This window comes from Coccinella septempunctata, chromosome 9 (assembly GCF_907165205.1).
Source record: "Coccinella septempunctata chromosome 9, icCocSept1.1, whole genome shotgun sequence".
Lineage (NCBI taxonomy): Eukaryota > Metazoa > Arthropoda > Insecta > Coleoptera > Coccinellidae > Coccinella > Coccinella septempunctata.
Genome location: NC_058197.1, coordinates 20,405,503 through 20,431,174, shown reverse-complemented (window position 1 = coordinate 20,431,174; position 25,672 = coordinate 20,405,503). Strand labels below are relative to the sequence as shown.

Below are 25,672 nucleotides of genomic sequence, written 5' to 3'. Positions count from 1 at the left end.
TGATTTGACCTACGTTTTCGCATTGGCCGGGGGTTGAATATCGCCGCATTCCATTGGCGGACGGGGACACGCCTCTGATCGGTTGTCATGGCCGCCTAATCTGCTCATTAAACTCACCTTAATGGGGTGGCTGAGGCGTTCAGGACCGTACCGGGGGATATGCTCCACCCGTAATCCACCGTTTCTCTACTCCGTAGTCTAAAATATCGTAAGTTTTCAGAAAAGAGCTAACCATAACATCTCATTGGCGTCGGTAGGATTTTTTTTGGAGGCGGCTCCAACCTCTACCTCTTCCTGTCTACACCAATGCATATTCCGAATGCACAAAAAATCACCTGAAAAAGATCCGGATTAGATATTTCACTCTGCAAATTTACATATTTGCTTACCAGACTTTTGTTATCTAGAAATCTTCTGGGTTTCGTATAGTCATTGGTCTATATCATCTTTGTATGTCAATTTTTTTTCTCGAACAATTAACACTTTACATCAGAATTTCCTATTTTTCCATATCTTCTGGTTAATCTCACACTTAACGTCCATTTTAACCTGTGAAATTCCAAAAAAGGAATGACTACCACGAAAAAAAATGTTTCATAAAAACCTCGCCACTTTGTTTCACGAAAATCACTCACTGGGTAATTCCCCTTCACCATTTCAAACGATGAAGACCGGAAATTGAATTTTTTCTTTATAATTTCTCGCGAATGAATTCAAGTATCGAGAAAATAATCGAATAAGAAGGGTTTCTGAATGTCCTATGGTTGTATGAATATGGGAAGTTGGAAAGGACTTGGGTTGGCACTCAGCAAAGGACCTAGGACGTTCCTGTAAACATCCTGATTCCCGCTATTCAGTTTCCTCCGTTTGCGATCGAAGCCAGAGGGTAATCCGACAAATTGACAGATCATATCGTACAGGCTGTTCGGTATAGATAAGAAATTTCGCTGAAATTTACGAATTGGGCACCTGATGGTAAGATGATCTTATCTAATGGGCTACTACTAACGTAATTTAGACTTTGATCAACCATTCGTATTCATTTCGTGGCGAATATGGTGAAAATCGTTAATTTTTCATAATGAAAATGATGAATTTTCAACGAGAATAGGTGGATTTTCTCGATATGGGAAAATATGGAATGATTCCACACCTCCTATATATTTTCCCCTAGAAAATTCCTTTTTCTTGTTCGTCCGTTCATAAAAACATAAAAATATAGTGGAAATTCATCAAATATTCAGCATGTCCCGAATTTCCCAGACGAATTGGTCTAATTGCCATAAGAACAAGAAAAAGGGTAAATACTCTGTGATTGAAAGTAACCTCTATGTCTTTCAAAAACGTCATAGAAATATTTTCATTTCTGTGATCACGCCGAACAGTCATAGAAATAAACTTAATTTGTCTATGGTTAAGGAACATCGATTATTTGACATTCTATTCATTTCTGTGACTCTACAAGGTCACGCCTCGTAAATCATAGAAATAAAAGTTACTTGTCTATGGATTAGAGACATAGATGATTTGACATTCTACTCATTTCTGTGACTACAAGGTCACGCCTCCGAAGTCATAGAAATAAAAGTTACTTGTCTATGGATTGGATACATAGATGATGTGACCGTCTATTCATTTCTATGACTTTAAAGAGTCACTCCTGCGAAAAGTCATAGAAATAAAAAATAATCGTCTGTGGATTAAAGACATAGACGATGTGGAATTCTATTTATTTCTGTGACTTCTCAGCGGCGGTACGCCGAGTGGGCCAATGCATTTAAGGAAAATTGGAAAATTCTGACTCGTTCGCCCGCGCTTTTTCGTGGATTCGCAGATGGCTCCAGCCTGTACCTGCGCCCCGGTCGTCGCCTCATATCCCGACCCCTCGCACGATATCGAAACTGCCTTCCGCGCGGGGGGGTGGCTCGAAGGGGAAAAACGAGAGAGGGCGGTTGGCGAATTGCGGACGCAAACGAGCAGATTTGCCGCGACCGTCGCGTCGCTTAAACGACCTAACGACCCCCGAAACCGCCCGTCGCGCGTCTCCCGACCATGAACCACGACGCGTCGCACAAGGCCTTCTTCAGCAGCCATCAGCCGCAGCAGAAGACGTCGTTCCTCATCGAGGACATCCTCTACAGCCAGCAGCAGAAGGGCGAGATGGTGCAGGGTCCGTTCGCGGGCCTGTCGCCGAAGCAGGCGGACGACAAGCCGCGGTGGTCGGAGAAGAAGAGGTCCTGCGGCTACCTGCAGACCGGCGGTTTCGCCGCCTATCAGCCGGGGCCGAATCCGCCGTATATCCAGGTGATGGGGGCCCTGAACGCCTGCCTGGGGGAGCCGTACAAGTCGATGGCCGATCCGTACTTCTTCTCGCAGGGCATTGCCGGGTTCCATCCGCTCTTCGGTTCCGCTGCCTCGGAACTGTCCCTCAACGCGCTGAAGAGCTGCAGGAGGAGGAAGGCCAGGACGGTCTTCACCGACCAGCAGCTGGCAGGTGAGTCTTTACCACTTTTTACCTCATGAACGTCACCACAGAAGACCTTAGCTTATATCCGATTTACCAGCGAATGAATAGAATAATTTTTTACTTATAGTGCCTTTTAAATGAAATAAAATTACCGTAAATGTTAGAAATACAGCTATTTTCGGATATAATGATTTAAATGAATCGGACCACTTGGCGTATCACCGCTATACACGCACAGAAATAAATACTTAGAAGAATCTCATAGAGAAGTCATCAAATTCTCTTTTTCTATGACTTTCAGTGGTTTCAAATTATTTCATGTGTGATTCTTCTGAGACACATGGTATGTTGTACTTCGTAGTAATTTGAACACCTTCAATTTCCATTTTGAGTGCCACGCGAGGTTTGAGTGGGGCCTTATGCTCTATATATTTTTTTTTTCGAAATTTTCGGCACAACCAAGTGTCGCAGATGAATCACCGTTGAAATAATAGGAAAAACATATTTTTGTCGTGTGCATTAAGCGATTGATCCACTTGAGTTTTGCCGTCGGAAAGTCATAGAGAAAAAAAACGTTGCTTATGAACGACATTGATGTCTATGGTTATATTCTCACGTTTCTATGCCTCTGCAGCGGTGACACATCAAGTGGACCAACGCATTTAACGAAATCATAACATATCCCGCAAAAAAAAACTGAAAACTCACCTAATGGATTGAATTATGAAATTTTCGCTCTTGGTCCATCGATGGCTAAAGTTGGGAATGACATCCGGGAGATCCCTTAGCAGCCCAGCCCTAAGAAGGGACAAGACTGTGCCCTAAGACCCTTCAATCATTCCTTTTCCTCCACCACTTGAACCATCGACGACCGAGGTTAGGTTAGGTTAGCTGCCCAGTTCTAAGAGGGACAACACTCTGCTCTAAGACCCTTCAATCTTTCCTTTACTTCGACCATCTGGACCATCAGCGACCGAGGTTAGGAATGATCTCCGGGAGATCCCTTAGCAGCCCAGCCCTATAGGAAGGGACAAGACTGTGCTCTAAGACTCTTCAATCTTTCCTTATCTTCGACCTTCTAGACCATCAACGACCGAGGTTAGGAATGACATCCGGGAGATCCCTTAGCAGCCCAGCCCTAAAAGGCACAAGACTGTTCTCTAAGACCCTTAAATCATTCCTCTTCCTCGACCATTTAGACCATCGACAACTGAGGTTAGGTTAGGTTATCTGCCCAGTTCTAAAAGGGACAAGACTCTGCTCTAACACCCTTCAAACGTTCCTTTTCTTCGACCTTCTAGACCATCAACGACCGAGGTTAGAAATGACCTCAGGGAGATCCCTTAGCAGCCCAGCCCTATAAGGGACAAGACTGTGCTCTAAGACCCTTCAATCATTCCTTTTCCTCGACGAATGAGGTTAGGTTAGGTCAGGTTAGCTACCCAGTTCTAAAAGAAAGAAAAAATAATAAATGAAAAATCAGAGATAATAGTTTTCAGAAATGGAAAACTACTACTATGTGTAGACTTCAGAGCCACGTTCATTTTTCAGGGTTAGAGAAAAGATTTTCCGTTCAACGATACCTGTCTACGCCGGAAAGAGTGGAACTCGCAGGGGCCCTTAGTCTCACGGAGACCCAGGTCAAGACTTGGTTTCAAAACAGACGAATGAAGCATAAAAAACAAGTCAGAAAGGCCAGGGACGATCCAGGATCGAGAACGAAAATTGTTGAAGACCAAACCAAAGGTAAGACATATTCGATTCGTCGACTCAGGCTAAACAGCCTGTACATCTGTAAAGTCCAAAACGGCGTTTTATTAAAACGAAACGTGGAGTCAAAAGGGTCCTAACGTAGTTAGCAAAGTCTTGAAAGATGTTGGGGATCCTTACTTAGGACCATTAAGGCAAGACGCTTGACCAGACTGTCTCTTCCTGTCGAATTATTGGGTAATTTGATTTAGCAAGTAGGGGGATGAATTTCGGTTTTCAATGGAAGGGAAAGCGACTCCTCCGAGTCCTCTGGGGCCCCGTTTGAAAGTTTCCTCGCAATTCATAATCAGACTTTCCAGTTTAAAAAAATTGAGAAATACTTACCTACTCAGATTATATTAATGGATGTATGCATACCTCAGATCAATAAAAAACCTGAGATGCATACGTTAATTAAAGATTATAATAAAATTAATCGAAAATGGACGTCTCTATATTGAATGGCTTCTAGAAACGTTGAACACAGAAAAGGAATACTTACAGTCACAGAACACTAATATTACAATTTGGTTCACAGAATATCATACAAAGTATCGAAGAGAAAGATTGATCATAGCAAAGAGTAACTCTTGTTTCTCTTTGATCATAGAGCAGCAACAATAATTATAAACTTCTTCGTAATTTTTATCGCAAAAATCAAATCGAATCATCCCATCCATGTTCTTTTTCAGATTCTATTCACGATCACACTTTGAAAGCAGTTATTCGTTCGACAGATGATAGGGTATGTTCCGAAGAGTTTTCCAAGCGATTGGAAAAATCGATGTCTTCAGATGAAGATCAAGATGACAATAATAGTGATATAGACATAGTTGGAGGTGAAGCTTCTTTCAGTAGTAGTTGTGGAGAAGGAACCTAGGAAAATCAAAAAATGTAGATACTTACGAATTTCAAAAAACGAACTTGGAAATGAATCGACACGTGGGAGTGAGGCGAAGTTAGCGCAAGTGACATAACGCGAGTTCATTATTTATGTTCAGCCGATTATATTTTGTCTCTTATGTAATATATAATTCAATGATTTGAAGATATTGAGAGACTATTTGTTTTGAAAAGATTAAACTGTTTATTACAATCTATGTTTTCAAGTCATTCAAGGAAGAAGACTTCATTTTTTTCTGTGCTCTATTTGTTGTGCTCATTTCAGCGGGAAATTCAAATATTGCTTATCAAAATTTGTACTTTAACCTCAATATTGAATAATTTGTTCAAGTTCAAATTAACAATTTTATTGTCAAATTATTATGATACTCAGATATTGAACGCTGACACGTTTACTTAGATTATAATTCTGAAGGCACAATATGATAACCTCTAGGGAAAATTTAATTGAAATCGCAGTGAGAGTGGTACTGATGATTTTATTCAGGTATTAATCATTACAATTTGAAAAAATTCGAAGAAAGTTGAGTTGAATTTTTTCAGATACTACGATAAGGCGACACCTTTTATAAGACAAATTCAACCTGAAGAGTTGTGGTTATATAATTATCCAGTTACAGCAAGCTATGTCCCATCACCTGTGTTATGGTGCATATGCATTGGATTTCCAACGATCTGTTTCGCAATGTTTTTCATTCTAGACCCATCTAGTAGAAAGGAATGCAAATCAGCTATATCAGGATTAACCTTAGCCTTTTCATTAAACGCTTTCCTCACTGCGTACATCAAAATACTTGTAGGTAGACCAAGACCAGATTTTATAGAAAGATGTTTTCCTTCAGTAAAAGGAACGGATTTCACCAAATGCACGGGGCGCTTAGACCACGTTTATGACGGGAGGAGAAGTTTTCCCAGCGGTCATTCATCCTTTTCATTTGTAGTTATGGTTTTTATGTCCTTGTTCTCTGCTAGAAGACTAGAGATTTGGACAACTCAGAGAATGAGGGGGTTGAAACTCATTTTTTGTACATTGCCACTGTTATTAGCTACGACTATAGCAATCAGCAGAACATGTGATTATCATCATCATTATCAAGGTAAGTGACGATGATTAGTTTAAAGATTGTTTTTTGATTATCTGCGATTTATAGATATCATTGTGGGCAGTGTTATGGGCTCGGTAATAGCATATGTTACATTCCAATTGTACCTGAAAAGAGGGGGATCCAATTCTGTTATGGTAAAGTCGAAGACTAGTTCTACAAAGGAACCAGGAGATTGTTCTTCATTTAATAAGTTATGAAAACCACAATTTCGTTAATAATTCACGTAGAACATTGTAGGAATATTATTGTTTACTGTATGAAGAAGGCGGTCCTTCTTTCCCGAATTCCGATACCGAATAGATCGCAGGAAATGATAGTCGAATTGTTGAAAAATATATATTGGTACAAAATGAAAGGTCAAATATTTACAAATAAAAAAAATCACAATCATATCTCAGTATGTTTTGTCTTTTTTAACCGAAAAGAAAGATATTTTTTATATTCTTACATGATATGGAACGATAAAACAGATTTACAATTTCTAACCAAATTCAATCTATGAATCATAGATCAACAAGTAGACTTATAAAAAATAAGTTTCTGACGGATTAATTCCTCAGTCTCACAGGGCAACCCACGAAACTACCGTTCTCCACAGCATAATTCAAAACTGTCCTCCAATAAGGGTCCTCGTACAACAAATTTGGATTCCCTATTATGATAAGAAGGATCCTAGCCCTACTAAGGGCCACATTCAATCTTCTTGGCACTGAGATGAAGCCCAAACTGTGCTTCATATCGAAGGAAATGTACTCTTCGCTCGATCTCACAGTCGAAAGTATCACCACGTTGAACTCTTGCCCTTGAAATTCTTCCACGCTTCCTATTTTGGGCACTTCAAACTCTGCCTCGCTCAGAATAGAACGAATTTCCTTAACCTGTAAAAAAACAGTATTTTGTATCCATTCGATTGGCCGAGCTACTGTCACAACCAAATGTCAATGTCAAATATAGGAGGTTATGTTTATATTTAAGAACATCTATGACTTTTTGTACTTATCTAGTGAAAATTTATGTTAATATGAAAAATAAAGAATTGAAAAAGTATTCGTTGTACCTGTTTGACGTAGGGTGAAATAATTCCGATATCTTCGCATTTCAAGCCGGCTTTATACAGGGCGTTGACGTAAAACAGCACCTGACCTACTTCGCTAGGGTTGAACCAAGAAGGCGAATCGGGAGTCTGCAAATTCTGTCCCACGATACCGTGGAAGATGATGTTGGGTATTTTTCCAGTCTTTTCGTTCCTACCGAGCACAGAGCCCAATTTTTCCAACAGTTTCACCTCCTCGCTGTCCCCCTTATCCTCCGACAGCACCGGAATCAGATCGTCGTCGTAAAACAGCGAACTGGTGAGCTTCAACAGGCTCGGCATGCTCCTGTAGTTGTACAGCAGCTTGGTGATCAGTTTGGGGTCGTAGCCGTTGGTGGAGGGAAAACCGACGGTGTCTCTGGCGTAAGGAAACCTGTCCAGGACGCGTTCCAGATAGGAGGTCTGCAGGCCGAACTCCTTGGCCAAGGGCGACGTTATCACCGGCCCTAACTGCAGAGGGTCCCCGGCTAGAATGGCCTGACCCGAAGACGGATTCAGGAAGACCAGGGGGATCAGCACCTCCGGCTCCATGGCTTGACCTGCCTCATCCACCAAAATGTGACTGAAGTGATCTGAAATTTCGAAGGAGAACATTAATTTGCAACTGTGTGCAGAAATAAACTGATCGAAATTGCAAACAACAACACGCATTAATTAACTTTGATATTAATTATGTCTTGAATGGTACCTTTCGAAAAATCCATCATGTACAAAGAGCCCGCAGACGAACACGTGGAAACCGTTATCCTGTGTCTCCCCAAGACCTTGCTGGTGGCCCCCAGGACCATCCCGTTCTCCAGAACCTGGGGAGCTTGCGTGTTCGTGCCCTCTCTGGACATGTTCCCCGTGGTGGCGTAGGGGACTAGCTCGGGGGGCACGTTGGGCACGTACTTGTTCGAGATGTACCTCACCAAATCTCCAGGTTTCAACACTTTGGATTCTATCAGCCTCAAAGCTAGGAGATCTGCCGCGCTGTTAGACGGCGCCGTTACCAGGATCCTGGAGGAAGGGATCAGTCTGAGGATCTGCAGGATGCACTCCACCAACGTGACGGTTTTTCCAGTCCCCGGAGGTCCGAATATGACGTAAGGAAGAGGTCTCGCCTCTCCCAGCAGTATGTTCTTAACAGCTTCCCTCTGGTAATAGTTGAGTTTGTCGTTGTACCATTGAAGTTTCAACACGTCCTTCTTGAGGGAAGTCTTGTTGGTATCTTCGGAAGTTACCGAGGATTGGGATTTGGCGTCGGAATCGTCTTCCGAGCTGTTTCTTTCCGAGGAAACCCTGTTCAACACTTGATTCTTGTAGTTTTCTTTCTCCTCCGGAGATTTTTTATTGTATTCCATTAATCTCTGAAGGGCTTCTTTTCTCCGCAACGCGTTTTTTCTGGAACTGGAGTCGTCGTCCGAGGTGTTGCTGTCGTTGGAACTCTGGGTCAATATCTGGTTTTTATACTCTTCCTTCTCTTCCGGACTCTTCTTGTTGTATTCCATTATCTTCTTCAGGGTTTCCATCCTGCTACCTGGCGCATTTGTATCTGGATTCTGTGCTAGATTATCCTGGTTTTTTTTAGTAACTTTAGGGATTTCGAAGGATACCTGGGGATCTTTCAGCTGCAACCTCGAAGGAAACAACAGATCAACCCCCAAGTTCTTCACTGCCATATCGACGGCGAAATGCAGCCTCTTTATAGTCGTCCTAGTGGCCTCGACGTGCGTGCTGTAATCCTCGCTGTCGTACGATTGATGGAAAACTGGGGAAAACTTGAGATAAACATGCTTGGCTCCGGTCTTATGCACGAAACCCTCCCAGGTGACATCAGTATTTTTGTACGGATCGTGTGCGAACACCTTGTCACCCACCAATATGGACGGCCTTTTCTCCGATAAGTTATCAATCTGCCACACCAGAAATTCGCCACACCTGACAAACACAGTAAGTTCTTGATCGTACTGGCTCATATCCATGATGTTCTGGACCTCCTCGATGTAGAGCAAAGAATGCAACTTATCCAGATAATTACTGAAAGACAATTCTTCCAACAGGCAAGGTTTCATTTGACACATCTCCCGTTTGAGTTCCTTCAGATTCTTCAAACTGTTACCATGTTTAGTTATCAAATCTAGATACCTTTTGGAGAGGGTGTAATCAGGCATGCGACGAGCTTTGAACCTTGGCGCTGAATAAACGTTCTGACCTCTTATTACGTTCTTTTTATCCCGGTAGGTGTAGTTGTTTCTATTCGGTTTGTATTGTCCATGCGGAGTGGAAGAAGAGGGTTGTACATATATGTCCAGCCAGCAACTCAAGTCCCCTTTATCTGTGGATACTAATAGGTATTCTTTTGATTTTCCCATGTTAGCACTGGTGCATTCGTAGCTAACTTCTAAGGAACCCTTGGAGGGAATCAAAACATTTTCATAGTTAATCAACACTTTACACTGGGAACTGGGCCTTGGAAAGTTCACACAATTCACTGTAACAGCTTCCTCTAATTTATTGCAAATTATGAACTTATAAGTACGTGTTTCTTTAAGATAAGAAAACTTCAAACATTGAAGCTTGTTCAGATAAACACCCTTCACTTTCAATTCATCTTCGATTTCAACAACTTTGTCCAAAACGTTCTTCAAATTAGAGTTACTTTTGATGAAGTTTGGGATTACTGTGATAGCCCTAAACGTGCATCTTTTCTGATCGCTTTCAATTACTTCAGCTGTGACTTTGTCGTTTCTCAGTGGATCATATGCGCCTGATAAACTCTCTTTATTGAAATAAATTGAGTTATCAAGAGTACCTTCACAGAGTTGAGCATCCCAGCTAGTCACGGTACATTCTCTGATGTGCGGTCTAAGCGCTGATATTTTAAGGATTTCGTAAATTTTTCCCCCCATATCAACGACATTCTCATCTATTTCGCATTTTGCGTCCAGTTGTAACCAATCTCCGATTTTAGGAACGAAATCTGATGCGACTTCATCGAGATTTATCTCGATATCATGAGGTTTAACAAATAGCTTTCTCTGATATCTATCTTCGACATTACATATTAAGGTTCGCAAACACCACTTTGAAGTCGTCTCTTCCTCAGCAGTCCAGTCGTTTTCGATCAGATGAACGTTGGTCACTTTATGACCATTCGGTTCCAAGAAGAGATTAAACGATACTTTGGAACCTTTACGGAAATACACAGAATCTGATTGGAATGTGTATAAATTATCTATTGTAAATTGATCATTTTCCACATTCGTAATCTCCCCTTTTTTTCCCAATACTGTATAATTGTCGTCGAATACACATTCGTGTTCCAAAGGTTCAATTACTTCTTCCTCTTTCTTTTTCACCGCTGGAAGCTGCAGAATTTTATAGGATTCTTCGAGGGATAGAGCTTCCTCTTCGTCGGTACCCCAAAAGAGGGAATATAAAAATTTAAACATCCTGAATGATAAAAATTATTGAATATCTTTGAGGAAAACCATTTTTCCAAGTTTGTTGTTTACACTTGAGCTCATTGACACATTTTTCAGTAAAAGTTAGGTTATGTCTTCTCTGTCTGTAATCTGTGGTTATGTCATAGATGTTGGTTTAGGTTATGTCATAGATATAAAATATTTTGACGTTCCTCTTTAGTTGATGCGGAAAGTTTCGTTTCATTTCCCCCTCTTTTCATCAAATAAAGATATGAGGAATCTAAAATGGTCAAATAATCTGATCTGATTATTATTATGAATTATTTTGGCTAGTTTCGTCCAATTCATTTACTGCCCCTGACAACCAGTATCCACAACTGTACATACAAGCCTAGTGGGGTCAACGAATATGGAGTGTTGCCTATAGTGGTATTTTCACGGCTAAGGAAAAAAAGTTTTCTGTGCGTATATTTAATAGAGGTTATGTGAGATACTCTATGAGTAATAAGAATTAAATCTTAAATATTTATAAATATCGAATAAATTCGGATTGTGAATAGGTTTTATTTATGAGCCAGTAAATTCAATCCTTTGTTGAACTATACACAATGCCTGTGAGTAACTGAGACATATTTCGAAATATGTAGGTTAAAGGGAGTGCCGATATTTTATGATTTGCAGGCCTATCATTCCAGTTTCGTAAACCCCCCGCAAGTAGTTGGGAACACGGCGATATTACCTTTCAAAACACAGTTTAGGGGCCCCATAAGTTCTCCCAGTAATCAGGAGCAGGATATCATCGATGAGTCACTGTACTTCTTCAAAGCCAACGTATTTTTCAGAACTTATGAAATCAAAGTGGGTAGCGAAAAATAACCAGAATACAATTCTTATCGTGTTGTATTTCAGTCTGAAGCTGACCGTCTGTTGATCTACATCACACTCTACATAACGGAATGTCTGAAAAAGCTTCAGAAATGCACCAACAAAAACCAGGCACAAAACGAAATGTACAGCTTGGCAATCTCGAGATTCGACATACCGGGAGATGCTGGTTTTCCCTTGAATTCCGTATATTCCAAACCCTCATCGACATCGGAGGCGGATTTGATGAGGAACTATCTGACTCAGCTCAGACAAGAGGTAGGTCACAGAATTTGCGATAAAGTTTTCGGAGAGGACGGGAAACCCAGCAAATGGTGGTTGTGTTTCGCCAAGAAGAAATTCATGGATAAGTCGTTGTCGGCTCCAGGACAATGAGCGACGAATTGATTTAATCTAAGGATATAACTAGATTGTATTGGAATTTTTTTACTCGACGTGAGAATTGATATCCCTTCTATCGGGGAATTGAGCCTATAATATTTTGAGGTATTATAATTTTTTTATTTTATATCACAAATTACTATATTGTTTCTATTATCTTTATTCCATTAAAAGTTTGCTTCATTTGTTACTCTTTATTCACCCATTGTCTTTCAATGATTAAAATCACATTATTTTGAAGTGTCCTGAAAATTTTTTTTTGACATTTATGTCCAAAAGACTTGAACGTCAAAAAAAAAAGCTAAGAGTGAAAAAATGAATTGGACAGTGTATCAAGCCGTTATTATTCTCGTATTTGTGGTGACTGGATCCCTTAATACTTTGTGTGTCAAGTAGGTAGGTGGCCTCCATGGAGAAAAGGTCTCTGGTGGCCCCAATTGATTGAAACATTCATACGTTATAGAAATTTCAAGGTGAAATGATCTCTCAGATTTGCAGATCTCCAAGAATCGAAGGGGAGCGATGGTGAGTTACGACACTACAATCACCCTTTCCTCCAGTCCAACCAAATGTTCTTCGGCATGATCTTAAATTTGTTGGTGTTCAAAATACTCTATTGCGTTTTCAAGAAGGAAAGCGTAAGTTGGACAACTTCGGAAATACAAATATAGAAAATATAAACATTTGTAGGAGGAAAAGCTTGAGGAGCACAAATTGACGAAGGGAAACAGAGAATTTAACGTATTGATCTTCTGGTTGCCCGCCCTGTGCGACATGGTAGCGACCAGCACCATCTACATAGCCCTGAATCTGACCTACGCCTCCAGTTACCAGATGCTGAGGGGCGCTGTGATCATCTTCACCGCCCTTCTCAGCTACCCCTGCTTCGGCAGGGTGCCAAACTGGCGCGAGATCTTCGGCATCTTTCTGGTCATAGCCGGACTGAGCGCGGTCGGAGTCTCCGACTACCTGGACAAACAAGAGAGCGACGACGCCAAGGCAACCTTGGTGATAGTCATCGGCGACGTGATGGTGGTAGCCGCACAGTTTCTGACGGCCACCCAGGTGATCCTAGAGGAGAAATTCGTGGTCGCCAAGGAGGTACCGCCGTTACAGGCCGTGGGATGGGAGGGTGAGCCGCAGGGCTCAGTGTGGGGTCCCGCGTGTTTCTAAAATCGAAGTTTTTTGCAGGAATTTTCGGCTTTTTCTCCTCGGCGCTGTTGTTGGTGCCTCTGTGCTTCATTTACGTTGGCGAACCTTTCTCCAACAACTCTAGCGGCACGATGGAAGACGTCGTGGACGGTTTCCTGCAAATGTACAACAACTGGAAGATTTTGGTCGCGACTATAGGTGAGGTATCTGTACGGTTTTGTTTTAATCGAAATGTCGTTTTCGTCTTTCAGTTACTGTGTTCTCCATTGCCGTGTATAATTTTTGTGGTGTCACCGTGAGTAAAGAACTGACTTCTACGACCAGAAAAGTTCTGGACAGTCTCAGAGTGGTGATAATTTGGATTGTCAGTCTCACGCTGTTCGGGCAGAAGTTTCAATACATCCAGGTGACGAGTTTTGACGGTTTTTCGACGTTGAATCAACGCGATCTCCTTTTCAGTTCATAGGGTTCATCATATTGCTGCTCGGCATGGGTTTCTACAACGATTTGGGCTGCACCAAGATGAAGCAGAAGATGTTTCCGCCGAAACAGGAGGAGTAAAGTTTGGAATTCTCGCGTTGCGATCGGTGTGTTTATCGATTCGCGTGTTGAAAGTCCACGAACCACTAAATTATCGCTTTCATTAATGAACATATTGTAATCTCGACGTTTTACAAGTATAATAATGTGGTTCTTCCTTTTCGAAATGTTTATTATTATTGTACACACGCAGATAAGCAAGTATGTAATCTGTAAAACGCGACAAATATTTATCATGTGGGACAATAACTAGCCAGCCTAGACCATTATAGATAAAAATGTACGGGCTGTTTAGTGAGGGGACAATTGGAATTTTTACATCAGGGATCGTTGAAGGTGGAACGTTTGCGAGGTTTATTTCGAGATAGATTTTGGGAGACGATGAATGGACGTTGTTGTAAAGGTTGTTCACATCGACGACTTTGGATGCCTTTGGCAACATGACAAAAACGGCTAATTAATATTTATGGGTTTAATACGCCGCAGGTCGACCTGGAAGAGAATAATGGTCAAGAAAATTAGAGCTTCCAACTAATAAACGCTTAGTTTTGATAGGAAATTGAGGAATAATAACTTGTTTGTACACCTAATACGTACTTTCCCTTGCCCTGGAGAGGTGTAATTTGAAATTATACCGCGTCGAAATACGTGAAGCACGTCCAACTATCGTTTCTGTAATCGTGGAATGTAAAAACTGTAATTAATCGAAACTTAAACAAACATATCCGTCGATTAGATAAACATCGGTGAATCTAACGCAAATTGCCCGACTTTAATTGAACATCCCATTATCTTCGATGCCAGATAATCGTCCGTCAGGCTGCAATTTTTCCAAGAGCCTTTTGTTTCACGAACGTCGACGTAAGTGGAAGATTATTATCTTTTGATAGTCATCAAGATCACAGCCAGGGTATCCACCTCGATAAGACGGTCCTTTGTTTACGTTTCGCGTCCCGTCTGTCCCATAAAATCGGATCATTCAGTACGTCCGGATTTATCGCTGCGAAACGGTCGCGTTGTATACCGGGGGGCCCAAAGAAAAAAAATCGGATCTCGACGCTCGCGAGAGACACCTTGTATACCGGCCCGAATTAGGAATTGAAATATATTCGTATCGCCGAAGTGCATTTAGGTGCGTTCGATAACGATTTCCATTCGGGAATTTATTTAAATACGACCGTGTTAAAGGGGAGCACACTGAGAACCGAATGGCATACTGTGGTGATTATTCGTTTTTCGAGGATGATCGGTCTGGTGAAATGGATCTGGGTCGCGCTTTTATCGGGATTGTGTTCGGGAAGCAGGTAAAGATATAACTAGTTCGAGAATCTGAAACTTCCAACCCTAATCTCTCTCTCCTAACCCTTTCCAGTAACTTCCTGGTTTCGTCGAAGGGTAACCTTAAGGTGTACTGGAACATACCCACCTTCCAATGCCGGACTTACGGCATGAACTTCTCGGAAATCGCCGACAAGTACGGCATCGTCCAGAACCCGAACGACGATTTCAGGGGCGCCAACATAACGATCCTCTATGATCCCGGGTACTTCCCCGCCATCCTGAACGAGAGCGGTAAGATCATAGACAGGAACGGGGGAATCCCGCAGGACGGTAACATACAGACGCACCTGAAGCTCTTCCAGGACTCCGTGAACGAGCAGATCCCCCAAGAAAATTTCACAGGTAAAACATTATCGATCTGTCAATGCCCCACAGCGATCTGAGGCTCGTTATTTCGTCCAGGTTTGGCCATAATAGACTTCGAGAGCTGGAGGCCGATCTTCAGGCAGAACTTCGGAAGTCTGCAAGCCTACAAGAACCGGTCTGTCCAGCGGGAGGAACGTCTGCATCCCTTCTGGCCGAGTTATTTCACTGAGAAAGAGGCCCAGAAAAAGTTCGAGTTCCACGGGAAAATGTTCATGGAGGAGACGCTGGCGCTGGGGCAGAAGATGAGACCTAAGGCGAAGTGGGGGTACTACGCCTACCCTTACTGCTTCAACAAGTCCCCGAGTAACAAGGCCAAAGATTGCCCCAAAGAAGTGCAGGGAGAGAACGATAGGTAACTGTTGGCACATGGGGAATTTACGGTTTAACACTGATTTTTCCAGGCTCTTCTGGCTCTTCAGCGAGAGTGCTCTTCTTCTGCCTTCCCTTTACCTTCAGAGCAAACTGAACAAAAAGGACAAAATCGAACTGATCGAGGGAAGGGTCGCAGAGGCTCAGAGGATAGCCAATTATATACAGCAGAAGCAGAAGAGGCCAGCTATTGTTCCATACTTTTGGTACAAGTATCAAGATACCAGGCGTTTCCTGAAAAAAGTGAGAGAAATCAATAGCTGGACATCATAAGGAGTTATATGCAATTATTAATGTTTCAGGAGGATCTGAAGGATGCCTTTTCGATGCTGTCAAGCCTCAGGGTGGATGGTGTCATAATTTGGGGGAGTAGCAACGATGTAAACACCAAAGAAAAATGTAGAGTTCTTTATAATTACCTCAGCGATATTTTAGGTCCTATTTTAATAAATACAACTTGATAATTTGGAGTTTTTTTTTTCTATGTCTTGCTAAGGGAGAATGGACATAATTCTTCCAATATTGTTCGAGATATGCCAAGTATTTTTGAAGTAGGATTTGTTGGATGCAGTGAAATCGTGAAATTGAAATGATTTGTTGGGGAAAAATTACGACGTCTGACCTCATTCTTTAAATACGCGTACCTTTCTTTTTTTATGATAATGCCAGGTGCTGAGATGGATTATTGTGGGATTTTGTCAATTGTTTTATGCTTACAGCGTGAAATCGTGTTGTTAATCGAAGCATGTCCGCATATCGAATGCCATATAATATTATCTCATCGATTTCTCCGTTTTTTCGAACGTGCGTAATTCCTATTCATTTTTCTAACGTCATCGAGGTAAGTTTAAATATCAGTTGAGGGGCTGAGAAGTGAAAGGCTTCAAGTGATTTTTTTTAAGTAGTTCTGAAATAGAATGGGTTTCAAATCTCCAGGATTAAATTTGAAAATTACATATTAATACCTTCGGATCCATTGTTCAAAGAAAAAAAATGGTTTTCCATTTGGGGTATCGTTTTTTAAAATATGTGCACTTGAATCCTTTTACTTCCAAGCCCCTACTTTTCTATTCCCCTTGAAAAATTCGCGAATGTTCAATGAATTCGAGAAAGAGTTTGGGTGTCTTAACATTCAGATATTTGTAGTGATTCTCAGCGGTCTGCATACGAAGCAACTTAATGATTCAGGATTTCCACATCGGCGAAATGCGATAGGTACAATGGCATGAATCAGTAAAGGGCATATCCCGCATATCTCGATTATGTAATCGCCAACAGACAACTCCTTTGTTTCAATACATTGCGAAGCTAAAAATAAACTGGGAATGCAAATTGAAACACCTGTGCACGTTCGCTGCTTTCGTAAAAATTTAAGTAGCTGTATTTCTAGCCAGCCAGCTTGGAACTTTCACTCGTGGCATATCTGTGATTGATGCACCATGTTCTTATTGTGCATTTCCTGAATGCCTTTTATGTGTCTTATCTGGGATCATTAAAAAGGATTTCATATATCGAGAAGCTGCTATAAAATATCGGCCTCGAATAGAAATAATTGACTATAATCAGCTGTTCAGTTCGTCAACGATTTTCCTTTGCAGTGTATGGCATTTGCATCACGCAGTACTTCTTTAATAACGGAGTAGAGTGAAAGTGACAGATTTATCGACCCCCTTTATTGTAATTTTCATCTCTGAATACTTTGCATGTGGCATTAACAAAGACTTACATAACTTTATCTACGGTTGAGTCGTTTCGAGATATGGGCTGGAATCTATTCCAACATACAGTTGAAAAAAATGAGACGAAAATAGTTTTTGGTTCAGTTTTCCCAGTCATCAACGAAAAAAAAATGAACCGATTTGGAAACCAGTTGGAATAGAATATCAAACGTAGATTCATACATAATTATGATAAAGATGAGGGTCATTAATGTTGAATTGGAATACTAGGACTGGGTCATTCCTATTTTGTTTCAAGATAATCTACAGATAGATAAATAAATAATCAAACTTTTCTATTATTCAATTATGTCTGGTGGGCTTAAAGAGCGCATCCACCATTTTCGATCCCTATACAATAATTAATTAGGAAATAGTGTATCACCTAAGAGTCACTTGGACTCAGGTGTTCCTTGGCCACTCTAGGCATAAAAAACGTGAATAATCAGTCTGATATTTTTTAATCTTCAACTGCAACTTGTGAATATTCAAGTCCAATTGGATTGAGGTGGAAATCAGTAAGATCACCTTTTTCAAGCGAAGATATGACCGAATCAAATATATAAATTAAACTTTTACTTCAATTATATTGTGATAAATGAGTAAATTCAGAATTCACCATGTACGAGTCCCCCCTTTTGTTGTTTTATGTCTTTCAACAGGGAATAATTGGATGCACCTATACTTGACTGGAGACTGTGGCTCTCATTAATGTTCAGAATTTTGCTAGGTGAAGTGTGCGACAGTTAAGTGAGATACAAGTGTTTCTTTGATTTTTCTTGAGTCGAATATTGATTTAATAGGTTTGTGTCTTAATTTCTCGAAATATTATTGGCATTTCTTCAAATTTCCTTATGGAACAATAGTTCATTCAAAATTTTCATAATTTCAAAGATCTTGTTACTTTCAGTTTTTGAAAATATAAACTATTCAGTGTGGACAGTTGAAAATGCTTCAAAATTCTGAAAAAAATATTTATTTTTGAAATTATAATTATATTCCAACTTTTATTTATTTATTTACTCCAAATTTATATCTTCACATATCGCAACAAAAATACAATTCTTTGTACTTGACAATTGGTAAGGTTGAGCTAGACTAATATTCGCTAATTTTTCTTTAAATTACATCTTATTCCTGATTGGTAATAACAATATGGAAAAACATATAGGAGTTTTTTCAGAAATGCTGGATTCAGACGTGGCCAAATGGTTCTCAGGCAAAAATATCCTCATAACCGGATCTACGGGGTACATGGGAAAAGTAATGGTGGAAAAATTACTCAGATGCTGCCCTGGAATATCCAAAATATACTTGTTGATAAGAACGAAGAAAGGAAAGACACCAACACAAAGAATCGACGACTTTCTCAAAGGCCCTGTAAGTAAAACTACCCGAATCTAGGAATTTACAACAATTCGACAACGTCGAAGCCGCAAATGACAGTTCTAAACGTCAAAATCGAAGCGTTGTTGCCAGATTTAAGATATTTTTCCGGATTTCTAGGTTTTTCACAAGATCCGGAATCAACCAGAGGTATTTTCCAAGCTGGAGTGCATCAGCGGGGATCTGACGATGGAAAACTTAAGCTTGTCGAGTCGGGACGAGAAAAATCTGCGGGAAAACGTGGAGGTGGTGTTCCACATGGCCGCCAACGTCCGGTTCGACCAAACCCTGAAGAACGCGTTGATCCTGAACACCCTGGGCACCAAACGCGTCCTCGATCTTGCGTGTACCTTCGAAAATCTGAAGGCTTTCGTGCATGTCTCCACCACTTACTGCCATTGCGATCTCACTGTTTTGGAGGAGAAGACTTACCCCGCCCCTCACGACCCTAGGTATCCCATTGGACATTTTCGTCACATTGAGTAATCACTGGAGTCGTTTACAGGAAACTCATTGACATCGCAGGCTGGATAGACGAGAAGCTGTTGGAGTTGATGACGCCACACTTGATTAAAAATTCCCCCAATACATACGCCTACACTAAGTGCCTCGCCGAACATCTCGTCAGCGAATATTCAGAGTTGTTGCCAATTGCTATAGCAAGACCAGCAGCAGGTAACTCGAATAAGGCTGTTGTAAGGTGTTGTTATTGCTGGAAATGAACGTCGTGTTTCAGTGACAGCTGCTTGGAAAGAGCCACTTCCTGGATGGGTAGACAATCTGAATGGACCCACTGGCATCCTTGTGGGCGCTGGCAAGGGGGTAATACGGAGTATGCATTGCAACGCGGAGTACAAGGCTGATATAATACCAGTAGATTGCACAACGAACAGCATAATATTGGTTGGATACCACCTGGGATCTAACCCAAGGACAGACATACAGGTTTTCAACATTACCAACGATAAAGTGAGTGAAATTTATTTCAATATAGTGATAATGTTGTCGATCCAACCCTATCTCTCCATTAACCATAAGATAATTTTTTCAAGGATAAAAGAATCTCTTGGGGCGGAGCCTTAAACTTGGGAAAGAAACACTTTTATGACAATCCGTTCAGCGTCTGCCTCTGGTACCCTGACGGAAGCATCAAATCCAGCTACTTCGTCCACATGTTGGCCGCCTTCTTCTTCCACCTGATCCCCGCGTACTTCATCGACTTCGTCATGGTTTTGACCGGAAACAAACCTTTGTAAGTTCCTGGACGGTGGCTAGACTACAATCGTATAAATCTGATCGTTTTTCAGCATGGTGAAGGTGCACAAACGTATCAAGAAGGGTCTGGAGGTGCTACAGTATTACACGACCAGACCTTGGTTGTTTCGCAATGAGAAAATGAGGGCTCTGAACGTTTCCCTGAACGAGACCGATCGTGAAATGTTCTACGTGGTCGGTCCTGATGATTACGATCAGTATATCCTGGATTATATTCTTGGAGCCAGAAGATTTTGTCTGCACGAAGAGCCTGATACGATACCTCATGCAAAGAAAGTGCTCAAGAGGTGACAATTGCAACGTAAGGGTCTTTGGAGAATCTAAATGATTTTTTTCACAGGTTGTATTACTTGGATGTTTGCAAGAATATTTTGTTGGGCTGTCTTGGCTTCTGGTTGTTCGGAGGATATATCATACAGTTCTTGTTCAAGTTTCGATCATTTTCAGATCTGATATATGTGCTAAAATGATATGGAAAATTGTGAAAACACTATAGGTTGCTCTCCATCTAAGTAAATTAAATATATTTTAAATTTCAGATTATCTTATTGTATACACAACACTCATGTGTCTGATAATCAAATGAGCAGATTTTGAATGTAACATGAGGCTCTTTTTAAATTCAAATGGACAGATTTAACATGAATCGAGATTTCTTTTCTGATATGCTGCATATTCACACGAGTGGCACTTGTATTCTCAAATGTTTAAATGAGCAGATTCTATATGTAACAAAAGACTTCTTTTTGAATTTGTATCATAATCGAGAACTGGTACCTGTTTTCTTCATATTCAAATGAATGGATTCCACATGGTAATCGAAATTATCTTTTCTATTTGTAAAGAACTCACACAGTTGACACTTGTGTTTCTTAATTTTCAGATGAACTGATTTTATATGTACTTTGAGGTCCTCTTTTATACTGTCAGCATAACTACAAAAGAGACACTTGTATTTTTTGATATATAAATGGAAAGATTTTATGTGTCACTCAGCATACTCTTATAATTTGTCGCAAAATCACATGAATGACACTTGTGCTTCTTGGCATTTGAATGAATACAGTCAACCAGTGCCTTTGAAAGTTATCTTTTCATCTTGTAATATACTCTCATAGTGAGCATTCGAGTTCCATAATAATCAAGCGATGAGATTCTACATATACATCTTGATTTATATCAGCTCCTGCAACTGAGCCAACTGTTTCATTTTCTATTATTTCTATTTAACTCTATTTGCATCTATAAATTGCTCAGAAACGTCCGTATATACTGATTGTTCCTCCAATTTAACACTGAAAGAGATCCAAATCTTGGGTCAATTGAATTGTATGGAAAAAGAGCAAAGAATGAAAGGTAATGTAACCGTTGATAGAAGTACCCACTCATCATTCGTTTTTTCATCGAGTCTGCCCATATCCATTTTTTCTTCTTGCAAAAACACAGTCGAATATGAGAAAATCAAATCCATGAAATAAGAGTAACAAATACCCCTTTATTCGAAACAGTATATTCCTCGAGTAGAGTTAGAAATGGTAAGTAACTTAAAGCAGATTTTCTAATTAGTTATCAAATCTTCAAAAAATCTTTCTTCGAGTTGGAAAATCTTGAAAAATCTCAAAAAAAAAATTATTTGCTCCAAAATTCGAAGACTTACCATAGAATCCAGGTAAACCTAACCTTCAAATCAGAAGTTGACCTTGACCATAGAATCATTATATTTGGTTTTGTTATTTATGGGCGTTTGCAGGTTTCTCGATATTTTTTCCAGTTTTTGAATGAATTGGAATCGATTTTTTGAAATTGATTGAGAATTTTATCAGTTATTGTTTTAAAATTCATGAAATCTCTGAATTTTTTATTTTTTGAATATTTTTGGCATAGAGAAAAATTGATAAAAAGAACAAGATTGACATCTTATCGTGTTCTGTGAAAAGAAAAGAGTCATTTTAATCTGTGGAATCAAAGAGTAACCAGAGTTACTCTTTGGTGTTCTGTGGCCATCAATTTGTAAATATTTATTTATCGAAAAGTTTATCAATATTTAGGACCCGCAAAAAAGAAATGGTGTGAACGTATAGCAAATTAGATATCTGTATAAAAGGCTTAACATAATTATTAGGCTCATAAGTAAATAGAAATATATTTTACATTAAAAATAATGGCTTCCAAAGGTAGGTCAATATAATAATTCAAATGGTGTCTTACCAAAAGTTAAGATGGATGGAATTATATTTCAGGAGTACCAGAGACAGAAGAACAGCAAAAGCTGCGATTTCAAGTGGAGTTGGAATTCGTTCAATGTCTAGGAAACCCGAATTATTTGAATTGTAAGAGAATTCGTTGTTTGAGAGTACATCGTACCTAATTTTATTTCACAGTTCTAGCTCAAAGAGGGTATTTCAAAGACAGTACATTTGTGAACTACTTGAAGTATCTCTTATATTGGAAAGAACCTGACTATGCAAAATATTTGAAGTATCCCATGTGTCTCTACTTCTTAGACCTGCTCCAATATGAACATTTCCGTAGAGAACTAGTCAATGCACAATGTTCCAAATTCATTGACGATCAGCAAATTCTCCTATGGCAACACTACACCCGTAGGAGAAACCGATTGTTGGCACCCCAAAATCCAAATAGTACTCCAGAACAAAACACAGGAAACCAGAACAATCAACAGAGTAACGGACACATGAACCCTAAAATAACATAGAATTTGATGTCCAAATCGATTTTGCATGTTTGCTTGTGAATTTAAGGGGTTATAAAATGGGTATATTTTATATTTAATGAAAGGTATGTGTTTTATTAAAAGTGGATGGAATACTCATTTTCCTTTACTCATTTATTGTTTTCATCATGAATAAATATTAAATAATGTTATAAATTCCAATTGAAGTATTAAGAACATCTATTTTGTGTATAAAATAACTTAAACCCTCTGCCAACTGCTGAGCCATTTGTTCTAACTTGGATAACAATTGGTCCCAAGCTATTATCTGAAATAAATGGTGTTATAAAAACTGATAAACTTGGCGATTTACTCGAACGAACCTGTAACTGGTGCATTCACAGTCAGATCTGGATTCGTCATGCCATCATTTAATTTAGTTCCGCAGAGTCTCACCCCGTTTATGATTATATAATCGTTTGGACAATCGAAAGTTTCTATACCTGCCTGTCCCATCATGACCGTTGGTTGGCCATCTGAAAAAATTTCAGATTATTTGAAGCTCTCGTCTTGTCAGTTTTTCGAATTTGTTAGAGAAACACTTTGAGAAGTAAGAATTTTTTTAATTGATCGTGTTGTCTTACTTGCAGCGTAATTAACCAGCTCAAAAGGATATTCTAGTCCGTTCATCACATTTGAGTAGGTTATAGAACAATAGCCAGCCTCTCGTCTTATACAGATGGCGTAGTTGAGGTTATTCTGAAGAAACAAACTGGTGGATTGATTTGTACTGTTGATGTCGAATATACTCACGAAATAAGATGGGGAACTTCGACTCAACATAAGTGCCTGATCGTAATTGAACGATTGAATTATACCACTGGTTCCCGTGTAATACTGCAAACAGTTGCTGGGGGTAATGCAGGCCGATTGTGAATATTGGCAAATTCTAATCCGAAATCTTTTCCTGTAGGACATGTTGGAAAGTACCGATAACATTAGAGGTCCGCTCAGCATGGAAACATCCACGTAAACTGAAAAAATTGATAAATCTTCCTAGTTGCTTGCATTACAAAGAAGACTCTGAATCCTTACTGTGTTGCCCAGTGTTATACCCACAAATGGAAGGAATCTGATTGTTCAACCCGTTTCCAGTAATGACAAACATCTCGTTGATGCAATTTCCATCGGTAGGCCCCAGGAGCTGAAACAGAGGTTACAAAATTTTCAAATATTTTTTTTTTAACGGAATCTCACCTCAAAATCCAAAAAATCTATCCGCATCTGCTGTATATCGGACGAAGCCTTGGAAACGCTGAAGGTACACTCCAACGCCCCCATCTGCCTGCCGAAATTGCCGCGAGGCAACATCGGAAGCCTGGGATCGGGACGTAAATCTGGCGTCGTCGTGCCAGGGGTTGGAGTGGGGGTCGGAACGGGTGGTGCCACGCCGCCGTTCGAAGGGTAGTAGTCTGGGTAGTTTGGGCTCTCGAAATAACTGCAGTTCTGAGAGGCTCCTCCTCCGCAGCTACCTCTGACTGTAACATATTTAATTGAAAACCACGCCCACTTTTGTACGTGGCTACGAAACCACGCCCATTTTTGTACCTGGCTACGAAACCACACCCACTTCTATTCGTAGCTATGAAAACACGCCCCCTTCGATTTTGAATTCAGATTTTTCGATACTTACACACACAGCATACCCCGTATCCATCGGCGCAACTGCCTCCTGCCGTGCCGTTCAAGCTGTCGCATTGTGCGGCCAAATAGCAGACCCCCAGGTAACTCAACCCGTTCAGGGTGGCCTGACACTCCGTGTTGTTGAACTTGACCACCTGGAACACGTTCAGGAACTTGTTGGCGATGCTCTTCGTCTTGTTCTTCAGCAACGCCAACGCGTCCAATCCGTTGCCGAAAAACTTGCTCTTCTCGCCGTCTATGTCGTCGGGATCTATCTCGGCGTATCTGGAAACGCCGTATTTCCGCCTATACAGCCTGTTCACGAAGTTCCTGAGCATACGGTTCACGTTCTGCTTGGTCAGGTTCGAGACTTCGGCCTTTGTGATCTTCTGGACGTGGGATAGGCCGGTGGGTCGGAAACCTTCGGGTTTCCTGGACGCGTTAGCGTGTTTTATCGGTACCTGTTCGAACCTCTGTTTTTTCCTGTCGTTGGGCGCTGTAAAATCGCCGTATTCCGATTGTAAATCGTCGTTTCTGTCCTTCCAAGTTTTCTTTCTGGTCTGTTGCGATTGGACCTCGAACTGGTCCTGCTTCTTCTCGTTCTGATCCGTCGCACTATCTTTGTCATGGTTGCTCCATCTCTTGTAGTCGCTGTACTTCTCCACGTCCGTCCATACGTCACTGTCGTTCCTCTTTTCATGTCTCCTATAAGCGTTTCCCACCTGTCCCTTGTATCTGAGGTTTTTCCGGTAATTTCCCAAGAAATCTTCCAGTTTATAACCCCCAGTCTCCAAGTACAGCTCATCTTTAGGCCTTTCCAGTTTGTGAGGATCCCTAGTTTTCCATGGCACACCCGGTATAGAGAAAACGTCGAAATATGATTCGTCTTGGGAAAACGCTGGAAAAAAATGAAGTATCAACACTGCGAATATCACAAACATCTTGTAAGAACGATTTCTCGAGGATAACTGAAACCTTTCTCACATCTGATTTGAAACTGTAAAAAAATCAAGAGATGATAACGAACGATTTGAGTTTAAACAGCGTGAAATATGTCGCACATCGTTCTGCTCTGAATGAATCAGCTTAACTAGACACTAATTTTCCGACGCAACGGATAACCAAGGCGTGATAAGTAGGCGAAAAGTAAAATCTTGGAAGTCTGGAAGAAATTCAA

The 25,672-nt window shown here is 40.5% G+C and overlaps 9 protein-coding genes across 15 annotated transcripts; 7 read left to right on the top strand and 2 right to left on the bottom strand.

Moving 5' to 3' along the window:
• Positions 1-1,991: 1,991 nt before the first annotated feature.
• Positions 1,992-5,212, top strand: LOC123320938 (brain-specific homeobox protein homolog). Its single transcript, XM_044908436.1, has 3 exons — positions 1,992-2,494; positions 4,019-4,213; positions 4,909-5,212. The coding sequence occupies exons 1-3, from the start codon at positions 2,053-2,055 to the stop codon at positions 5,094-5,096; spliced, it is 825 nt and encodes a 274-aa protein (XP_044764371.1). The 5' UTR covers positions 1,992-2,052; the 3' UTR covers positions 5,097-5,212.
• Positions 5,213-5,406: 194 nt separating this feature from the next.
• LOC123320939 (phospholipid phosphatase 5) lies at positions 5,407-6,617 on the top strand. The gene is made up of 3 exons (XM_044908437.1): positions 5,407-5,606; positions 5,663-6,216; positions 6,271-6,617. Exons 1-3 carry the CDS (start codon positions 5,542-5,544, stop codon positions 6,420-6,422), a joined length of 771 nt encoding a protein of 256 aa, XP_044764372.1. The 5' UTR covers positions 5,407-5,541; the 3' UTR covers positions 6,423-6,617.
• LOC123320934 (probable RNA helicase armi) lies at positions 6,548-10,862 on the bottom strand. The gene is made up of 3 exons (XM_044908430.1): positions 8,007-10,862; positions 7,283-7,890; positions 6,548-7,103 (listed from the first exon to the last, which is right to left on the bottom strand). The coding sequence occupies exons 1-3, from the start codon at positions 10,750-10,752 to the stop codon at positions 6,774-6,776; spliced, it is 3,684 nt and encodes a 1,227-aa protein (XP_044764365.1). The 5' UTR covers positions 10,753-10,862; the 3' UTR covers positions 6,548-6,773.
• A 322-nt stretch (positions 10,863-11,184) lies between these two features.
• Positions 11,185-12,176, top strand: LOC123320375 (actin-related protein 2/3 complex subunit 3-like). The gene is made up of 3 exons (XM_044907678.1): positions 11,185-11,339; positions 11,407-11,583; positions 11,635-12,176. Exons 1-3 carry the CDS (start codon positions 11,334-11,336, stop codon positions 11,983-11,985), a joined length of 534 nt encoding a protein of 177 aa, XP_044763613.1. The 5' UTR covers positions 11,185-11,333; the 3' UTR covers positions 11,986-12,176.
• A 68-nt stretch (positions 12,177-12,244) lies between these two features.
• Positions 12,245-14,279, top strand: LOC123320373 (solute carrier family 35 member F6-like). Of its 4 annotated transcripts, none has more exons than XM_044907673.1 (6): positions 12,245-12,383; positions 12,482-12,629; positions 12,682-13,123; positions 13,183-13,341; positions 13,395-13,549; positions 13,603-14,279. In XM_044907673.1, the coding sequence occupies exons 1-6, from the start codon at positions 12,307-12,309 to the stop codon at positions 13,702-13,704; spliced, it is 1,083 nt and encodes a 360-aa protein (XP_044763608.1). In that variant the 5' UTR covers positions 12,245-12,306; the 3' UTR covers positions 13,705-14,279. The 4 variants fall into 4 exon arrangements, with proteins under 4 accessions (XP_044763608.1, XP_044763609.1, XP_044763610.1 ...); XM_044907674.1 differs by having other exon boundaries at positions 12,245-12,387; positions 13,603-14,270; XM_044907675.1 differs by having other exon boundaries at positions 12,250-12,387; positions 12,490-12,629; positions 13,603-14,270.
• Positions 14,280-14,711: 432 nt separating this feature from the next.
• LOC123320374 (hyaluronidase-like) lies at positions 14,712-16,223 on the top strand. The gene is made up of 5 exons (XM_044907677.1): positions 14,712-14,987; positions 15,056-15,366; positions 15,427-15,742; positions 15,792-16,002; positions 16,062-16,223. The coding sequence occupies exons 1-5, from the start codon at positions 14,926-14,928 to the stop codon at positions 16,218-16,220; spliced, it is 1,059 nt and encodes a 352-aa protein (XP_044763612.1). The 5' UTR covers positions 14,712-14,925; the 3' UTR covers positions 16,221-16,223.
• A 228-nt stretch (positions 16,224-16,451) lies between these two features.
• LOC123319784 (putative fatty acyl-CoA reductase CG5065) lies at positions 16,452-20,676 on the top strand. 3 transcript variants are annotated; one of them, XM_044906716.1, is made up of 8 exons: positions 16,452-16,600; positions 18,661-18,857; positions 18,984-19,315; positions 19,369-19,538; positions 19,600-19,832; positions 19,916-20,115; positions 20,171-20,425; positions 20,479-20,676. In XM_044906716.1, exons 2-8 carry the CDS (start codon positions 18,663-18,665, stop codon positions 20,606-20,608), a joined length of 1,515 nt encoding a protein of 504 aa, XP_044762651.1. In that variant the 5' UTR covers positions 16,452-16,600; positions 18,661-18,662; the 3' UTR covers positions 20,609-20,676. The 3 variants fall into 3 exon arrangements, with proteins under 3 accessions (XP_044762651.1, XP_044762653.1, XP_044762652.1); XM_044906718.1 differs by having other exon boundaries at positions 16,500-16,600; positions 18,649-18,857; XM_044906717.1 differs by lacking the exon at positions 16,452-16,600 and adding an exon at positions 18,159-18,280.
• A 1,455-nt stretch (positions 20,677-22,131) lies between these two features.
• On the top strand, positions 22,132-23,034 carry LOC123319788 (mediator of RNA polymerase II transcription subunit 31). Of its 2 annotated transcripts, none has more exons than XM_044906725.1 (3): positions 22,132-22,312; positions 22,379-22,468; positions 22,520-23,034. In XM_044906725.1, the coding sequence occupies exons 1-3, from the start codon at positions 22,300-22,302 to the stop codon at positions 22,852-22,854; spliced, it is 438 nt and encodes a 145-aa protein (XP_044762660.1). In that variant the 5' UTR covers positions 22,132-22,299; the 3' UTR covers positions 22,855-23,034. The 2 variants fall into 2 exon arrangements, with proteins under 2 accessions (XP_044762660.1, XP_044762659.1); XM_044906724.1 differs by having other exon boundaries at positions 22,358-22,468.
• On the bottom strand, positions 22,964-25,574 carry LOC123319783. The gene is made up of 7 exons (XM_044906715.1): positions 24,506-25,574; positions 24,070-24,350; positions 23,908-24,016; positions 23,626-23,846; positions 23,457-23,571; positions 23,196-23,348; positions 22,964-23,140 (listed from the first exon to the last, which is right to left on the bottom strand). Exons 1-7 carry the CDS (start codon positions 25,434-25,436, stop codon positions 23,043-23,045), a joined length of 1,908 nt encoding a protein of 635 aa, XP_044762650.1. The 5' UTR covers positions 25,437-25,574; the 3' UTR covers positions 22,964-23,042.
• Positions 25,575-25,672: the final 98 nt, after the last annotated feature.